General features: G+C 42.9%; 1 protein-coding gene across 1 annotated transcript in view; it reads left to right on the forward strand.

The window, feature by feature from the left end:
- The window catches only part of GPLD1 (glycosylphosphatidylinositol specific phospholipase D1), a 40,909-nt gene extending 25,549 nt beyond the window's left edge, over positions 1-15,360 (forward strand). Inside the window, 11 exon segments of the mRNA XM_084618516.1 lie at positions 358-468; positions 6,439-6,513; positions 7,448-7,604; positions 9,111-9,252; positions 10,165-10,267; positions 10,364-10,457; positions 11,049-11,225; positions 11,562-11,722; positions 12,045-12,071; positions 12,172-12,222; positions 13,603-15,360. Coding sequence (XP_084474642.1) covers positions 358-468; positions 6,439-6,513; positions 7,448-7,604; positions 9,111-9,252; positions 10,165-10,267; positions 10,364-10,457; positions 11,049-11,225; positions 11,562-11,722; positions 12,045-12,071; positions 12,172-12,222; positions 13,603-13,680 — 1,176 coding nt within the window. The 3' untranslated portion in view covers positions 13,681-15,360.
- The last annotated feature ends 1,736 nt before the right edge of the window (positions 15,361-17,096 follow it).

The following is a 17,096-nucleotide window of genomic DNA, read 5'->3' on the forward strand; positions in this document are numbered from 1 at the left end:
ACAACAGTGTCCTAATGAGATTAATGAGCTGAGACCAAACATGTTATGTTTTTGGGTTTTTTTTAAACTCCCCCTCTCTGTCAAAACAAAACAAACCACTCCCACATGTACTCACTTCAGATATTGGTACTGTACAGGACAATCTGTTTATTCAGCTGCTCTTTTAAGAGTAAATAATACTGACAATCTAAGAACTGTGAGATTGTGGGGGGGATTTTTTTTGCTCAGTTCTGAATTTCCAGCTGTTTCATAGGATGTTTGTTGTACAGAAAATTCTCGAGGAGGCAGATGCCAAGATTTTGTTTTATTGTTCTTAAATGTTACGTAGCTGCATGAGTGTGACATGTGTCTTCTCAGCCTTCAGGCAGGTTCGGTTCTGCCATAGCAGTACTGGACTTCAATGAGGATGGAGTACCAGATGTGGCGGTGGGAGCACCTTCTGTAGGATCACAGCATCTCACTTACACTGTAAGAGCCTTTTATTTAAAACAACATCTGGTTTGTTTATGTTCCAAATAACAGCATTAAAGAGAGACCCTCTCACATTATTCAGGGTCAATAAGGTAGCTGGCAGCTTGCTGGCGGTTCCCAATCTGGATCTTGTTTTGTGAACGCTGAGGCTGCTGCTGGCCACCGATATAAGCCAGCTGCTTTCTGTACCCTGGTTGCAGCGCAGGCAGGAGGGGGTGAAGGAGGCATTGTGCACTGTGGAGCCCTCAGGAAACTGCAGGGGTGGTTGGGATCTGGCAGAGGGGAGGAGGAGGAGGTGACACCAAACCCCAGCCCAGGGAGAGAGTGGTGAGGGGTGTCCAGTGCAGCCTGGCTCCTTCCCTTCCCTGCCAGTGCCCAGTGATGCCATCCTGGGCTGGAGGCGACTCCTGCCATCACCTGCCCTTCCACACAGACAGCAGCAGCAGCCTGGTAGAGTGGCTTCCTGCACATGCCATTGGCAGTGGGAGCTGAGGAGCACAGACAGGGTGCATGGGCTCAGCCCACTCCGGACAGCCCAAGCTACCTGCTGAAAGTGGGGGAGGGATTGCACTGAAGAAGGCGCAGAGAGTGATTGTGAGGTCATGCGGCTTGTGCCCCCACCCCCAGCCCCACCCTCCCGCATCAACTCTGCTGACAGGGTTCACACCAGAACCTTTAAATTGTGCCCCCTCCCACCACTATCAACAGTTATGTGTAGCCTCTGTTAAAAGGCCCAAGAGTACGGAACTCACTGTCAGAAGAAATAGAACAAGCACTAACCCTAAGCCCACCACTTCGCCAAGGCTTTCCCACAACATTCTCACAACCATTCGTTAACAAAAAAACAACAACGCTAAGCCCAGGGCTGGCCCACAACATTTTGGCACCTGAGGCAGGGAGCTCAAATGATGCCCCCATGTCCCCTGGCTTGGGCCAAAACTCTGAAAGATCTTAATTCTGCCTTCTTCCCGTTCTACTCCTCTCATGGTACTGCTCTGCTACCTACCCCAATAAAGGAGAACTAACAACTTTTAAAATGCCTTGTTCAAAAATTTTAAGTAACACTTAAATTTGCTGTTCAGGCATTAGAAAGTTAGCTTCTCTTGTCTGCATAGTAAACACTGGCATTTTTATCTGTTTGAATAATCAAAGTGGTGCTTTCCATGCCTTCTGGGTTGCAAAGATTTGAACTGCTTCCTTTGGAGTAGATCCTGCTGAAATGTATTTTGAAAGGGCTTTCAGTTCATCATCTAAATCACTCTCATCAATGTTGCGCATGTCATCATGTGTCAACACTGTCTCTAGTGCCCTGCATTGCTGGTGTAGGTGTTCTTCAGGTATAGTGAGGAGTTTTGGAATATCATACAACATCCCAAATATACTGCTGTGCTCCTTGAGCTGCATGAAACGTTCTTCAACTGACTGTATTGCACAATCTAGCACCTGGTTAAAGAATTCAACTTTGAATTGTTGTTTGGGGTCTCTTATGGGATTATCCCGTGCCTCGTAATCAAAATGTCGTCTTCTTCGATGACTCTTGTGTTCTTGAATGGGTGGGAAAATAGCTTCAGTGTGATGTTCCTCTGCCAACTTTTGTGCACTCTTCAGAACGTTTTGAAATCCCTCATCTGACTGGTAAGACTGTAGGTATGACTTTGCTTTGTCCAGTTGTTCCATTGCTCCAGATATATCAAGGTCAACACCTTGGAGTCTCTTGCTTACAACATTTATTTCAAAGAGTATGTCATGCCACAACACTAAGCCACACAGAAATTTGAAGTTATGTATGTTTCTGGTGATTCCATTTTCCTCTGCCACTGTTCTCCCATGAACAGTTCCTGTCGTAGCATTATACTTCATAATGGCAACTATGGCATCATCTATCAATTTGGTGTTTGATAGGCTTTGTCGCCTCCCTCGACTTTCCCATCGTGTGGCACTCAGTGGTTTCAGTGTCAGAGAAGATGTTCCTAGATGTTGCTTCAAAATTTGCAATCGATGAGTTGATGCAGAGATAAGTACATAGATTGCTTTGAATTACATTAAAAAATTCAGCAGCCTCACTAGAAGCTGATGTTGCATCACTGACCACCAAGTTCAATGAATGAGAACTGCATGGGACAAAAAAAGCTCGAGGGTTTAACTCTCGGATCCATGTCTGTGCTCCTCTGTTCTTTCCTCTCATGTTGGCACCATTATCGTAGCCCTGACCTCTGATGTCAGCTATCGCAATTCCCGTATCTTCCAGCTTTTGTCATACCAGCTCCTGTAGTATCATTAATGTTAATAAATTCTAGAAAATGCTGTCTGACAGTCACCATTGCAGGGACATTTTCACTACGTTCTGTTGTTACAAAACACACCATTAAAGTCATTTGTTCCATATGGCTGATGTCTGGTGCAGGGCCGGCTCCAGCGTTTTTGCCACCCCAAGCGGCAAAAAAACCCAAAACTTGCTGCTGAATGGGGAGGCGGAATCCTGCCCGCCGAACACGGAGGCGGAGTGGTCATGCGGCCACCGAATTGTTGATGGTGACCGAGGAAGAGTCGTGTCCCCGGTGCCGAATTGCTGCCGAGCGTGAAACACGCTGCGATGGAGCGGCTGCCAAATTGCCGCCACCACCGAGGGCGGACTGCCGCCCCAGAGCCCAACGTCCTTCCGTCCCTTTACATTTGCTGCCCCAGGCACCTGCTTGGTTTGCTGGTGCCTGGAGCTGGCCTTGGTCAGGTGTGCAGTCCAGAATAACAGAGTAATATCTTGCTGACTTCAGATCTGCCACAATCTTCTGTTTGACTTTTGTTGCCAGTAACTGTATGATCTCATTTTGAATTGTTTTTCCAAGATAGTGGTGTATGTACATTTCTTCGGTGGTGACTCTTCTTAGCTGCTCCTGAGTACAATATCAAACTCAGCCATCAACTCCACAATTTTAAAGAAGTTTCCATTGTTTGGCACATACAGCTGATCTGAAGTGCCACGCAGTGCTAGGTTTTGGGTAGCAAGCATTCTCACAATGGCAATGAGCCTTTTCAGAACATTTTGCCAGTAAAGAGACTCTGATGCAATCTTCTCTTGATGCTGATCATCTATGGTGGCCTTTAACCTTAGTCTCATCTCAAGCTCTTTTCACCTATGGAATGCTCTCTGGTGATTTGCTGCCTTCTCATGGCATGTCAGATTTCTCGACAGATTTTTCCAGTCCTTCATTCCGGTAGAACCCAATGTGGTTGGAACATTAGAATGGAAGAGTTTGCAGCAACAACAGTATGCAGCATTCTGGGTTTTTGCGTACATAAGCCATGGCCTCTCCGCTTTGTCACCATTGGGGATTTCACGCCAATAATGTGTTGGATGGAAACTTCTATTTTCATTGTCTTTGGGGAACATGAAATTTTTCGCTTGCTGTGGCCCATGCAGTACAAGGAAGTCCCTCAGGCTATTGCTCAAGTGGGTCCACAGTCCTGGATCATCTAGACTTAAGGAACTAAACTCAGCAGCAGCTGTTTCTTGCGCCTCCACCACACTCTTCTCTGATCTACACTTTTCTTCAGGAATGTGCATGTTTACATCCATTTGAGATGGAGATATGGATGCTGCAGTAGCTGCCAGGTCACCTGCACTCTGACTAACTGGAAGATCAGGCATCTCCTCACCACTCACATCCTCACTGGGGCCGGAAGGCTCACCATGAACATTTATGTCTGTGTATCTCAGGAGAGCTCCTTCCTGCTTAGATAGAAAAGCTTCCTTTGCTTGCTTTCTTTTTCTGAATGCTGCCCCAGAGGGGCGTTTTCTTCTTTCACTCGTAACTGCTGTTCTGTGCCAGCTATAGTGGCTCTCAGCACTCAATTGAAGGGGACAAATAAGCAGGCTGGTAGCAGGACCTGAGTGAGGGAAGATATCAGCGGTTTCAAGGGCCTAACTGGCTCCTACTACTTCAGTTGACTGCCTGTTCTCCTCAAGTGGGTTCAGGGAAGCAGCAGGAAACAGGAAGCTCCCTGAGAAGCTGGTGTTAATCAGTCCAGATTCCTGGGGGTACTAGAGAGGTACATAAGAGGCTCCTTCTCCTCTCTCTCCCTGCAGCTCCTGCTGCTTTCTGTTATTCACTCTCACCTTTTCTCTTGCCTGCCTGTTATGTCTCTTGTGCCCTTCTTCCTCCAGCACAGCACTCCACCATCTCTGTGCATCTAGAGCAGAGAGAATACATATGCCCCAGCAGCAAACAAAATTTTCTACACTCTGGGTCCTAGTGGTGCCCTCCCACAGTCTGGCACCTGAGGCGCTGCCTCAGTTCGCCTCATGGTAAGGCCAGCCGTGTTGACGTAGCTGAGGTTGACATACTTAGAGCTAGTTTCCGCGAGGTTCACACTATGATATGTCGATGGGAGACAGAAAAATGTGGGCTATATGAATTCTGCCCTCTGCCCCATGAGTGCAGAATTCCCCCAGGAGAAATATTCATAAGGCGTTCAGCCCCTTTTCCTTATCTGAACTTCCACGCCCTACTTATGTTGGAGTTCCCAGGTGATATAGGTTAATTAACTGGGTACATCATATTCATGAGCATTTACGTCAACTGGTTGCCATAATATTACTGCTGTCAGACCTTGAGAGTTTCAGTTAAACATATTATGCATATTGCTTAAACATACCTTCTTAGAATATCAGTAACTTATGTGGTTTCTCACTTCACACAAGCCAACTGACTTACTTTTATTTACTGCTATAAAATAACTGACTTGCCTGTCAGTTATTTATGTCAAGCAAAACCATAGGCCTTGATTAGTTATGTCAGGGGTCGGTAACCTTTCAGAAGTGGTGGGCTGAGTCTTCATTTATTCACTCTAATTTAAGGTTTTGCGTGCCAGTTATACATTTTAACCTTTTTAGAAGGTCTCTCTCTATAAGTGTATAATATATAACAAAACTATTGTAGTATGTAAAGTAAATAAAGTTTTAAAAATGTTTAAGAAGCTTCATTTAAAATTAAATTAAAATGCAGAGCCCCCCCCGGACTGGTGGCCAGGACCCGGGCAGTGTGAGTGCCACTGAAAATCAGCTTGCGTGCCGCCTTTGGCACGTGTGCCATAACCCCTGAGTTATGCTAAGCTGTTTACATTACAGGCCCTAACACTGTTGATTCTCTACTTGCGTTACAGCCTCAGTCAATACTTATACTTACAGCTGGCTGCAGAGGCCATTTTCACCCACCACTCATAGAGCTGACATACTGCATCAGATCTTTTCTATATTCTTCCAGTTGGTGTCATCTTGCAGTGGGATAATGGCTGTTATGTTTACATATGGCTTGGTTGCCAGTATTGTTTTATCACATTGCCTGATACAAACTACTGCCCAAATTTTCAGACTTGACTGCCTCAACTTAGGCACGTAGATCCATATTTGGGTGCCTAAATAAGTGGTCTGATTTTTCAGAAATGCCCCGAGCAGCCCCCATTTAAGTCAATTGGTGTTCCAGCTGCTGAGCACTACTGGAAAATCAGGTGGTGCTTATTTACCTGCCTAAATATGGATTTAAGTGCTTACATTAGGCCTCCACATTTGGAAAATTTGATACTACACATCTCTTGTTGCCTACAGACTGTACCACTGCCTTAAGTTATTGTGAACTACACTGCAAGCTGCGTGAATGTTTTATTTATATTTAATGATATTACCTATTGTCCTTATCAAGTAACATAATGAAAACTCCCTTATTTGTTGAAACGAGCATGTTGATTCTCCCCCCCCCCCCCGCAAACTCTAGATGGATGATTTGGTCATCACATTTAATTCTTAGATTTGGGGTGGAAGATGCACAATACCTTGTGGGCTCTGATGGTAAGAAAAATGCAGCCTAACTAATGGTCTTCACAGAGTTAGTCGTTTCTCTAACTTGTACTATTAAGTCCATATTTGGCACTGGTGTATACATTCTCAAAGGATTTTTCCCCCCCTCTGTTTAGGGTGCTGTGTACGTATATCTGGGCACTACAGGAAGAGGCCTGTCACCTTGGCCAAACATTACCATAATTTGCCAGGTACATTTACTAGTAAGAAGGACAATCCAAAACTGCAGAACTGGGGACTGAAGGAGGGGGGCAGATCACATTTTATTCAGTATTGTTCCATCCCTTCAGGCTGTTGTCTGGGGGATGCATATGAGACAAGCAAACTAATTTTTAGTTACACAGGGACCACAAGGTTAGCAGCGGCAGTAGAAAGGAAACATGACAGTTCATATGACAAGGAAATTCAGGTGCAATAACTGCTGTTTAGAGCCTTTTTCATAAGGCTGCTGTTAAGATAAACTGTCTACATTCTGCAGACCTTCAATTGCCCAGGACCAGAGGTTCAATTTTACTACCACATGCTTCAGGACAGCATCTCTGAAGTCAAATGGCAGGAGGAGGCAGAGTGGGGGGGAAACAGTTTGCCCACACTGCTACTCTAAAGCCTTCATTACTGGGGATACTGTAGAGATGTTGGCCCAGATCCTCAAAGATATTTAGACACCTAACTTCTATTGAAATCAGTGGGAGTTAGGTGCCGAAATACCTTTAAGGATCTCAGGCATTGCTAGCCTCTTACTACTCACTATGAGAAAGGATGTCAAAATCAGGCCCTGTAATTGCAAGGGAATATATATTTGTACATTTGTCAGAGGCCACAGATAAAAAGAAATGCCTCATTGTACTTCTGCCTTGTCTCTTTGTCGAATGGTCATGTCTATTTGAGTGTATGTACTGCAGGATAGCAAGGAGGAGGGCTAAGTGGACTCCCTATTCTCCAATTTTAAAAAAAACAAAACCCCAAAACAACCCCCAAACAACTTGGTTACAAGATGGGAGGGTGATTGATCAGGAGTATTCAAAATTAACTCTTTAGAAGAGATATAAAGTAACATAAAGCAAGTAGACAATTACAATGCTGCTTTCCACTTTAAAGTTTTGATTGAGGTATTGTCTCTTGCAGCACACGTTCTGTAACCTTGGCTGGTCACTGCTGGCTGCTGATATTGATGGGGACGGAAAGTCTGATCTGGTTGCCGGTTCTCCTTTTGCACCTGGCGGTGGGGAGCAGAGAGGATTTGTACTTGCATTTTATTCTCACTTCAACAGGAGTGACAAAGGTAATATTTACTGAGTAAATTGACATGTCCATATTTTATATGGCTATATTTGTGGTTTTGACACTTGTGTTTTAATTTGAATCCTTTGTTATTGAAACCCGAGCAACCTATTATTGTCGCAGAGTCTTGAAAGGTTTATGTGCACTCTGGAAGTAAAGAAATAAATACATAAAAATAGGCTTCTAGTATTTACATTGCCTTACCTGGATTTCTACTGTCCCCACTGAAGAAAATTTAAAATTAATTTATTTCTGAGTATTTGATGATTAACAAAAGTCAGCCTATTGCAATAATATTGTAAGTGCTTTGTATGTTAAGTAAGTAATTTTGCACATACCTCAGCCTAATTGTATGAGTATTAATTCCAAGGTTAGTGCACGTAGTTCCCAAGGCAAATAGAAGTGCACATCATAAGAATGGGGGTAGGGGAAAACAGTCTCCTCAGAATTTAGGCCCTGGATCTGCAAACACTTGAGCACGTGTATAACTTTACTCAGATGAGTAGTAGTGCTATTAAAGTCAACAGCAAGAGCTGTTTAGTGCTTGCAGAAAAGTACAGAACTTGGCTGTGAGACAGAAATGAATGGTTAGCAGCGTGGAAGGAATGCTTATCAATGAGTGCTGCTAGGTAGTAATGGTAGCCCCTTGCATCAGGAGGGGTCTACCTGGATTTTTCTCTCAAATTGGCAAGGGCCTGAGAGTATCACAAGATTATTCATTCGTGCCATGCTAAGAGCTCCTTCATGTGGCAAAAGGGGAATGCTGCAAGTGAGCACTGTAACTACATGGTAAGGGTCAAACTGGATTATTGTGGGATGGGAAGAGGTGAGCTAGAAAAAGAGGTTGAAACCTAGAGCTGGAGAAGGTCAGCATGAATATGTAGGGATGCAAAACTTCACCAGCTGAGGTTTGGTTTTTGCATAATCAAATTTAGATCAGAGTCCTATTGTTTTCAAAACCAGGGTTTGTAGATGGGGAAGGCTTTCAGCTAAATTTGTACTAATTTTGACGCATATCTATTTCAAATAAGGATGGAAGCAACTGGGCGATGCTTTTGAATTCACAAATCTTTGTCAGCTGAAGTCTGCGTAAAACCAAAACCCAGGAGTGACTTGAATTAAGATCTAATTTATTTGAACTTTGGATTCAGATAAATGGTTTCAGTTTTATCTCTGTTCTAGAGAAGACATTTCAGTTCCATTCAAACTGGTTTGGTATCTCCTATATTCCTGCCTTTAGAAGTTGAAAGCATCCCATAGGTTGTGTTTGGGTGACTTAGAGCCAAGATTTCACCACCAAACACAGCGGCTGAGTACTGCTTTGCCACCACAGTGTATTATGAAATTAGTGATAACTGGTACCATACCATGGGAAGAGTAACCCAATCAAAACAGAAGTGTCTATTGCTAGATTGAAACGTGGTAGATTTCAGAAACTGATAATCAATGTTTTAGCTTTGGTGAACATCCCGACTTAACCTTTGTCTTGTTTGATCCTATCTGTCAGGGCTACTGTCAGTAGAGGATGCCAACTGGATGGTGAAGGGGGAAAAGAACTATGCCTGGTTTGGATATTCACTTGTTAGTCACCAGTTGAAGAACAAAACCTTACTGCTGATTGGCAGCCCTACCTGGAAGAGCTGTACTGGGTGTGTTTCTCTTTTATTTGGGAGTTGTACATGATCGTAACACAGTTCCTTTCACAACCTGTGTTTTTTTCCCCTATAGTCTTTAAGATCTACAGTAGAGTAATATTGTTTCAGTAAGTTTACCTGTGGAACTCCACTCTTTGGGGACAATAATATGTCATACTTAGAGGAAACTTCATATTAGTAAATTCAAATTTTTACCTACCTTCTCCTTCTTAACGCTTTTTTCAAAGAAGATGGTCTTCTTCAAAAACAAATTCTTCAAATTTTATAATTTTTAAAAATGCCAGCAGAGAGGCAGTTCTAAACAATCCTACAATGGTAATTAACTATACTGAATGATACCTACAAGCCTCATGATGGGGCCCCGTTGTGCTAAGTGATGTACAAATATAAAGGTGGACAAGGTCTCTTTTCTGAAAGATCTTACAATAGAACCTCAGAGTTACGAACACCAGAGTTATGAATGGACCAGTCAACCACACATCTCATTTGGAACTGGAAGTACACAATCAGGCAGCAGCAGAGACCTCACCCCAAAATGGGGGACAGCAAATACAGTACAGTGCTATGTTAAACATAAACTACTAATAAAATAAAGGGAAAGCAGCATTTTCTTCTGCATAGTAAAGTTTCAAAGCTGCATTAAGTCAATGTTCAGTTGTAAACTTTTGAAAGAACAACCATAACGTTTTGTTCAGAATTGAGAACAACCTCCATTCCTGAGGTGTTCATAACTCCGAGGTTCTACTGTAATTCTAATTAGAAACAAGAATGAGAATAATTACCAGATCAGCATTTTGCACACAATGAAAGAAAACAATATTCTGCGTACAAGCAATGCTGTATGTATGTACAAAATACATTTCAAGTTATTACTTTGACTGAAAATAACTGTACTGTGTGTTCCAGTCTAGGTTGTTACATCTCATTGGATACCAAACAGAGTGTTGGAAAGGTGTACGGATATAACCCACCAAGCACACAAAGCTGGTTTTCCGTACCTGGAGACATGGTAGGACCTTTTCTTTAGTATGCTGGGAATTTACAGGTGTGAACTATGTGAAGCCAAATGGTATTCTGTGCAACTGACATGTTTAACAATCAACAGGAGAGGGGCAAACTGGGTTCGTCGCTGGCCAGAGGCTTCCTGTCTGTGGCTGGAATTCCAAGAGAAGTGTTGGTGGTGGGCGCACCTACCTCTGGTATGTTGTTCTGGAAACCGAAACACTTTAGCTATGTACTACCTATGTCTCAAGTGAATGGTAGACTAAGCTAATTGCAGCAAGCTAGAAAATGGACTTAATAGCTACCTTGAATTTATGAGTGCTATATATGATGCTCTCCCTATGGATATCCGAAAGTGCACAGTATACTTTGCACAGCCCCATTTGCTAGAGCCTCGGATTTGTTTAGGGCAAGATTTTTGTATGGAACAGTCTTTTGTTAAGTGCATTCTCAACACATTATTTATGTAACTGATTCATTATTAGGCCATAAATTCCCTGGCACCAATGACAGCGTAAATAAATGGTCAAGACTCACTATATAACTTAGGAGCACACACTTGACACGTGTTCTTGAAGACTGATTTTTTTTCAATGTAGAACAAACATTGTAACTGGAGTAGAATTAATAAAGTATTTGATGGTTTTTGTAAAGTCAGTATGTTTTCGTTTTGTTCAGATCTTTGATAATGCCAGTATTACCTACTGTTAGTACACTACATGTACTAAGCCTATTCCTGTGAGTGCACACATCTGGGGGTCTAATTCTGTCACCCTGGCTTCTTTCAGACAGCACGTCTAGGATTGCATTTATATCCTCAGTACTGCACCAAGCTGGAACTGTTCTGATGTATGACTTGACAGATGGTGCCAAACCTTCTTTGCTCAGCACTTTCAGTGGGGACAGGAGGTTCTCTCGCTTTGGAGGAGATGTACACTTAAGTGACCTGGACAATGATGGACTAGGTAAAACAAAGGGGATTTAGATGGTGTGGGTGAAGAGTTTTTTACTTTGAGCAAGAGTAGACTTGCCTCCTACATTGTCATATAAACTCAAAACACATCCCGCTTTATAGACGGACGTAAACATCACAAGATGCTTGACAGCAGAAATCAAACAATTCAGTCATAAGTCAAGAAAACTTCTTAACTTTATCCTTACGCCATGGACAGTTAGTCATTAATGTTCACTGTATGACTGTATACAGACTGTATACAGACCAGTGTAAATACCAGCTCTTGTGTTTTGATCTAGAACTATTTCATCTTGACATCATATATCGTCTTTCTGATCATTCACAGATGAAATTATTGTGACATCTCCTCTGCGAACTGAAGACATCACGTCTGTACTGTTTGGAGGGGAGGCTGGACGTGTGTACATCTACAATGGAAACCAGACCACCTCGGGTAATGTGACAGACAACTGCAAATCATGGATTTCTCCTTGTCCTGAGGACTGGGTAAGAAAACTTACCAGTAAAACCAGGCAACAACATGATGACAACTAATTAATTACATCCACTGAAAAGAAAATAATAGTCGGTATCTGGAGTCAAGTTTCAGTAAAAACTCCATCTTGTTGTCTTCATCACACAACAACTTGCTCAGGTTCTTAAATCTAGGTAATTTGGCCCCTTTTTGGGTTCATGAGCAACCATGCACAAAATTCTGCAATGTGGGAGTAAGGCAGTTTTAATGCATGGGGCCTTTAGTCTGCAAGTGAAATACACTCTAAGAAGGTGGTTCTGCTAACAGCTTCTCCCTTTCTTTCTTTTGTTTCAGGCACAATATGTTCTAATTTCTCCTGAAGTGAGTAACTGGAAAATCAATGGCTGAGAGCAAAAAAAAACAATTTTAAACATTCTTTAATTAATGTTCTCAGAGCATAATGAGCTATCTCATTTTACAGGAAAGATCAAGGTTTGGGAGCTCCGTCATCACTGTGAAATCTCAAGGAAAGGTGAGAGAAATGAACACCACTCTTGCCTGCCAGCTTGTTTCTTGCCAACACTTGTCAGTGTCATTTGCATAAATTACTTAGCATAGCACCATTCCCCTGCAGATCCCAAAGTGCTTTACAGAAGCTAATCAAGCTTCCCCATTAAGTCACCCCCTGGGCCAATATTAACCCCATTTTATAGATGGTTAAAATGAGGCAAAGAGGCCACAGCTGTCTAAATTTGGGCAACTGAAAAGGAATCTACTTAAAACCCCCCCAAATTTGCTCTTAGCAACTTGCCTAAGTCAGCTGCAGACTTGACTCAATCATGTGTTTTAACCACTAGACTACACTCCAACAGCCTGTTATAAGCAATGCTGATGCTCATGACATACTGTAAAATTGGCTCCTGGGAAAATGACTGTGGTCAGTTTATATGCAGTCTTCTATTTTAGTACTTGTTTCCAGTAGCACTATCCATACACGAGGCCCAGTCCTTGCCCTGATAATCTTGGAGGGCCTTCATATGCCCCACTCCTCTCTGCATGACGATATGGGCCTTTGGAGGGAGACAAAGTCTCTGCCTGCATCCAGAGGTGCTGAAACAATTTGTATAGTGGGGGTGCTGAGAGCCATTGAAACAAACTGTAAACCCTGGATATGATGGAAACCATTTCAAGCCACGGGGTGTTGCAGCAGCCCCTGCACTCCTAGTTACAGCAGTATGCCTGCTTCTGTGTGACACGATGTTTGTTTATTCATTTGCCTTTACTCTGTACGTTGAGGTTGGTCCAGTGGCTGTTTATATAAATGGACTCTGGGACTTTGGGGTCCTGCCCATTTTCCTCATTGTCAGTAATCATTTGAGGAGATGATTGCTCATCTCTGCAGTGATCCCTACCCAAATGTTGGTTGATTTTACTCACCAAACAGCCTTTAGGAAAAAGCAGCTGGAATCTGAACTGCTTCCAATCTAAGAGAAGGGGCCATTTTTCAAATGACAAACACCTTATGAAACAAGCACCATTCCTGGCTTTCATGGTGTGGATTAGAGAAGGCTGGTCTACAAGCAAATGGTTCCCTTTTCTTTTTCAGGTCTTGTCTACACTAGAAAGGGTTTGCTGTCATAGGCATACTGGCTAACCCTTGTAGCAGAGATGCAGCTTTTAGCAAGAGTGCTTTTGCCAGTATAGCTTATATTAGTTCCCTGAGTAAATATGCAATACCAGCAAAAGGACTTTGTTGGTACAACTATGTCTGTGCTAGGGCTTTTGCTGGGCATATCTATATTGGTTGGGGAGAGGGATCCCCTCTCCCTGGCACTCCTGGCATAGCCATGTTAGCAAAGTCTCCTCAGTGACGCAGTTGAATTTTGTTAACCTCCGTTTTGTATCTTTGCAGAGAGAAGTTGTAGTAGCTGCTGAGAGAAGTTCGGTGAAAGCTAGACTTAGTGGAAGGCTTTTTATGTATACCCTTTAAATGTTTAAATGTTCTTTTGTTGAGTCTGGGTATATGCCTGTTTTCAGTAGCAGATCCCCCAGGATCTATGGTGTTCTCCTTCACTCCTCCCTCTGCCATGCTAACAAACAGGATGTAGCTAAAAAGAAGACATAAGCAGCAGAAAGGAAATTGGGGTTGATTTGGAAAAAAAAAAAAGACGGGGAATACTAACTGTCACGGTCCATCCATCCAGCTTTAGAATTGCAAACCAATTAAAAACCTCTATCCATGGAAGTCAGAAGGCTAAATAACTCAGCCACACAAAAAGCAGCATGAAGGGAGCCAAAACAACATCAACCTAGCATCAATCCAGGCAACTTATGAGGGAGGCTGGTTCCAGCAGACCTATTTCGCTGTTTGAGGAAAAGTGCAGCACCCCTAGTTGATATCATCACTTAAATATGTGCACGTGTACAAACACCTTTAACTCTGTCATCGTACACCTTCCCAAATTCCTCCTGTACACTAGCATCCCCCGAATACCCTCTATCTTACATCATGGACATTTCTAATACAGCCAACAAGCTCTCCAATCAGCACCCACTGCTCTCCAGCTCACCCACTTATTACCCAGACATACCAGCAGCTTCGGTCAGATGTGGTGGTCCAGGCATGCTGCAGCCAGAGCCGGTACGAAGGGGGTGCATAGGTAACTAAGCTCGTCTTTGCACCCTATTTTGCTCCTTGCCTTCCAGCAGCCTTATACAGCATGCTTAGTGCCCCAAAGGACTAAACCATATCCAAGGATCACCATAGCAGCACCTTGGCTGCAACTTCTATGTCAGCAGCAGGGATAAGGACTTGGTGTAGGACTCTCTACACCACACGTGCAACCCTCATGTTTAGGGTAATGCTCTCTGGGCTGGATAGACTGGCACTGCAGTGATCTTCTGCCAACTGCGTTGCACTGAGTGGCTCTGCTGTACCAGATCATCTGCTGTCTTGCTGCTTTATCCTCCATGGAAAGAAAGTTCCTCAACTTTGCTCCTTATCCCACAACCCTGCGTCTAATTTTCCAAGTGCAGTCCAGAAACCACCAATCTTGAGTCCGAAATACAATCTACCCCATCCACCCTCCCCTTCTGCCGGGGACCAGAAATCCCATTGTACTTCCTGTATTCAACCGCCTGAGACAAGTGGGAGACTCCAACTTAGGACAACAATCCACACATCCATTTTCGTCCCATCCACTCTACACAGCTCAGATAGGAGTACCCCATTCACAGAGCCAGGATAGTATGTTATTTATCTGAAAGAAAGTATGCTACGTGCCTAGAATGTTACATTGATACTTGGTGTTGACTTCACTACAGCTGAAGTTGTGCTATAAAGGTATGTCTGATAGATGGATGGTAGGCGGTTGCAAAGGGCTAGCAGCAGCTAGATAGCACTTGCCTGTTGAGAGTCTCAGGGGCGATCTGTTAAGGAAGCAGGATGTCTGGCTTCAAGGGGAAGAGAAGGGCAAGGAGCTCAAGGTTGGACTCCACTGGTGATTGTTCCTAATGCTTTTATGTAGAACTCAGTGACTCTGGTAAGTTAAAATCCTGCTCTTATTGTTAATTGTATTATGTGTTCGACTCATGAGTATTGTGGTTTTGAAGGGGTAGGTTAATGCTGAGTGTGTATCCATACACAATTAAACAACATACTTAAGCAACAGCATATGACCTCGTTGTTTGTGGGTTAGGTCTGCAACCATTGGTGGGTGTATATGTGGGGGAGGGGTCAGAAGTTATGACACTATGATACATTTTTTTTGTGTGGTACAAGCCAGTAGCAAAGTATTGGAGAATTTTAAACAGTAATCATCCTCTTTGGAATACATATATATATGCAAGTCAAAATCTTTCTTACTTTCTCAATGTTTTCAGGAAGCAGTTTTAAAGAATCTTCGAGCTCTTGATAATTCTAGCTTTAAAACAGAAGAGTAAGAGCTGAATTTTAGAATTGCTTCTTTTTTTTTTAAACTACATCATCGTTTGCCATGGCATCCATACTGGGCATAATCGTTTTAACCTACCTAAATAAAGCAATAAAAATCAGAGCTAGCAAGAACCAGATAGCTGGACAGCATAAATGAAGAGATTGGTTGAGAGGGAGAGGAGGAGAAAGTACTTAAACAAGAGCACTGTGGCAATAATAGGAAGAGAGCATGTTGTGCTGAACATTACACCCAGGAACTGTTTGGAATTTGTTTTGATAAAATAGGAAAAGAAAATGACACCCACACTTTAAAAAGCCCTCTGGATAAGTGATGGAACTCAAGGAGTAGCTGGAGAACTAGAAGGCATCAGGGTGGGTGAGCTGAACACAGTGCACTTTCCTTCCGACCCCAGGCCATTATTTTTACTTTTTCCTCATTGATAACACCTTCCCTGTCAGGATCCTGAGCCATCCTGCAACTTGCCATTTTTGAAAGCACATCCCGGTCGTCAACAAGTCTGATAGAAGTAGTCAGATGTAGGAAAGCACAAATGATTTTAGGAGGCAGACTGACAAGCTGGAGATTACCTTATTTAGGTTTTTCACCCTCACTGCTAGAAAACACTAGGCTTTTTGTGGTCAATTGTGTTGTAAAGAAAATGAGTGAAGTTTATTCAAGCTGAACAGACTCCTCTTATTGTTAAGTCAGCAAAACCAAAGAGGTCAATTTGCCAAACACAAGGATAAAACCAGTTGGCATTTTATTTGTGAGTCCTAAGTATTACAAATGAAGTGCAAATTTGTCAACTACACTTTAAGAGTCTCTATTATCAGTTGACAGTGGGGTTTACAGGTCTGGTTCAGTGGCAGTTTCACTCAAAACCTTGTCAACCACCCTGGGCTTCGGTTTCTTAGTTCTGAGCTCAGAATTCTGTTACCACACCTACATTTTGCAGTGTAAATGGGACAGGTGTTAAACTTCCAGTGGTTTTCTGGACTTGGGTAACTCCCATGACATGGATGCAGTCCTGTAAAAGAACTAGTGGTCTTATTTTAAATGCTTGTAATGCACATAAGTCAATTAAGTACAAATCAAAGGAGTCAAAATAATGCCCTGTAGCGGCAGAGAAAATACAGCTGGGGAAGCAACAATGCAAGCTTTCCCAATAGCCTTGTGAATGTATTTCAAAACCCTGACCTGAAGGGATCATTTCCTGAGTCAGAACATCAGTATCCATACCCATTCACTCATTCCCCTCTCTGGGTATGCCAACATTAGCCCTCAACCTCATGGGTGTTCGTATTTTGTGAACAGTTTCCCCACTAGGAGCTGGATCAAGACCAAACCACTTCCTAGAAGTCACTTAACCAGCAGATGGTAATGATTTAGCCACTGGGGATTTCAACTGCCACCCAATCCCCTACTACCTTTAAAGTAGAATATAGAGAAAGAACAGTGCATTATCCTATAT

The sequence above is a fragment of the Lepidochelys olivacea genome (assembly GCF_965140295.1).
Source record: "Lepidochelys olivacea isolate rLepOli2 genome assembly, chromosome: 2".
NCBI lineage: Eukaryota > Metazoa > Chordata > Testudines > Cheloniidae > Lepidochelys > Lepidochelys olivacea.